Source organism: Aedes aegypti, chromosome 3 (genome assembly GCF_002204515.2).
Source record: "Aedes aegypti strain LVP_AGWG chromosome 3, AaegL5.0 Primary Assembly, whole genome shotgun sequence".
Lineage (NCBI taxonomy): Eukaryota > Metazoa > Arthropoda > Insecta > Diptera > Culicidae > Aedes > Aedes aegypti.
Window position 1 is genome coordinate 127,942,792 of NC_035109.1, and position 2,049 is coordinate 127,944,840.

The 2,049-nt window shown below is 38.2% G+C and overlaps 1 protein-coding gene across 1 annotated transcript; it reads right to left on the reverse strand.

The window, feature by feature from the left end:
- On the reverse strand, positions 1 to 773 carry LOC110679201. Its single transcript, XM_021853313.1, has 3 exons — positions 561 to 773; positions 379 to 491; positions 1 to 192 (listed from the first exon to the last, which is right to left on the reverse strand). The coding sequence occupies exons 1-3, from the start codon at positions 707 to 709 to the stop codon at positions 83 to 85; spliced, it is 372 nt and encodes a 123-aa protein (XP_021709005.1). The 5' UTR covers positions 710 to 773; the 3' UTR covers positions 1 to 82.
- Positions 774 to 2,049: the final 1,276 nt, after the last annotated feature.

Here is a 2,049-nt window from a genome sequence, read left to right on the forward strand (position 1 = left end):
TTTTTGAGAGACTGGATGTTATATTTAAATTAAATATTATCCTTACAAAATCCTCAAATCCAAAGGATATGCTGAAAATACATTATTTTCCGCATAACGAATACAAACATTTATCATCAATTGCTTCGGTTGTGTAAACTCCTCGTTCCGTTGTGGTCGATGCGGCAGGAGTCGAAGGTTTGACCGGTTGTTCTGCCGAAGATATTGAAAAGAAAAATATATTAGCAAAACATTAGAGGAACTACTGGACCGCAGCAAATGATAAATTCAAAAATGGGCAATATCTTTGAAAGGGAACATTGATGAACAAATCTAAATGTGCTGTATCATTGGAATCCATTTGCTAAATTTTAATTGGAACATTTCGTTTTAACTTACCCATAAACCTTTCCTGCTCTAGAGGAAATGCATCAACCTCGTCATTTTCATCTGAATATTCAAATTCATCTTTGTCCATAGAGCTGTTCTGGTCAACCATGCTGCGTATTTTTCTGAAATTGCATTTAAATACTGAAATAAGTATACCAACAATGATATTTCTGACCAATTAGTTACATCACCTTAAATTGAATCGTTTGAGTTTAACAATTCTTTTCTCATGCACCATATCCAAGGTTGACTCGTCATATTTGCTTATTGGAGCCCCGGAGACTACAAACGCGCACAAAACCACCACCAGCACTGAGGCAATGAGAATATTTCGTGACATCTCCGTTTGAGCGGCTCAGTGCCTTCTGGAAGAAACTGTTGATCACTGATGCGGAGACTAGTTCGAGCTCTGATTTTATTGGCAGCGTTTTGGCGGTCAATGTTATGTGATGGCTTTGCGATTCGCGAGATTTTTTTATTGTTCTCAGCATATTATGTATATGAAACTGATAGGCATTTGGGGCCTCCCTTAGCCGAGTGGTTAGAGTCCGCGGCTATAAAGCAAAGCCATGCAGAAGGTGTCTGGGCTCGATTCCCGGTCGGTCCAGGATCTTTTCGTAATGGAAATTTCCTTCACTTCCCTGGGCAAAGAGTTTCATCGTACCTGCCACACAATGTACGAATGCGAAAATGGCAACTTTGGCAAAGAAAGCTCTCAGTTAATAACTGTGTTAGTGCTCATTGAAAACTAAGCTGAGAAGCAGGCTTTTCCCAGTGAGGACGTTATACCAAGAAGAAGAAGATAAAACTATTTTTGGCCGAACTTATTTTTTCCGGCCATTGTGGAATGTGATAATAGCTTAATACTTAATGAATGACTTGGTCAGTTGTTTAAATTTATTGATTTACTTGTTTATTTATTCAGATTTATTTCATCCATGGACCACTAGCTGAGCTTCGTCATTTTAGATCAGAATTTTAACAAAGCAGAATATAGCAAATGAAAGCATTTCTATAACTCCAACGCTCTAACTGCATACAAGCAAATCTGCTACAGCATTTTCATCACTGCATCTAAATCAGAACAAGCAAAATATTAGTTTTTATTTAGACACTACTATAACTTTATAACAACATAGACAGAATGCACTTTAACTGCTCAATAGTATTATTATTTAAAACCCTATGAATAAAGGGATTATTTTAATACAAATATAATGTTTTTACATCATTTTAACCAAATTGTAACTCTTAGCTAGTAACAGATCATTTATATTGTATCAAATATTAGATATATTAGAAGTTCTTCTTCATCTTCTTTCTGGCATTACGTCCCCACTGGGACAGAGCCTGCTTCTCAGCTTAGTGTTCTTACGAGCACTTCCACAGTTATTGACTGAGAGCTTACTGTGCCAATGACCATTTTTGCATTCGTATATCGTGTAGCAGGTACGAAGATACTCTATGCCCTGGGAAGTCGAGATAATTTCCAACCCAAAAAGATCCTCGACCGGTGGGATTCGAACCCACGACCCTCAGCTTGGTCTTGCTGAATAGCTGCGCGTTTACCGCTACGGCTATCTGGGCCCCTGGAAGTATTAATCCCGATATTAGGCAGTGTTTGGCCCCTCTAGCTTTTTGAAGTGAAGTATTGTTGCTTTCGGGTTCATTGACCGGACT

Coding starts and splice junctions, on each gene's coding strand:
- LOC110679201 (XM_021853313.1), bottom strand. CDS start 709: ATGTCACGAAATATTCTCATTGCCTCAGTGCTGGTGGTGGTTTTGTGC. Junction 492..560: donor CTCAAACGATTCAATTTAAG/GTGATGTAACTA, acceptor ATGCAATTTCAG/AAAAATACGCAGCATGGTTG. Junction 193..378: donor AGAGCAGGAAAGGTTTATGG/GTAAGTTAAAAC, acceptor TATCTTCGGCAG/AACAACCGGTCAAACCTTCG.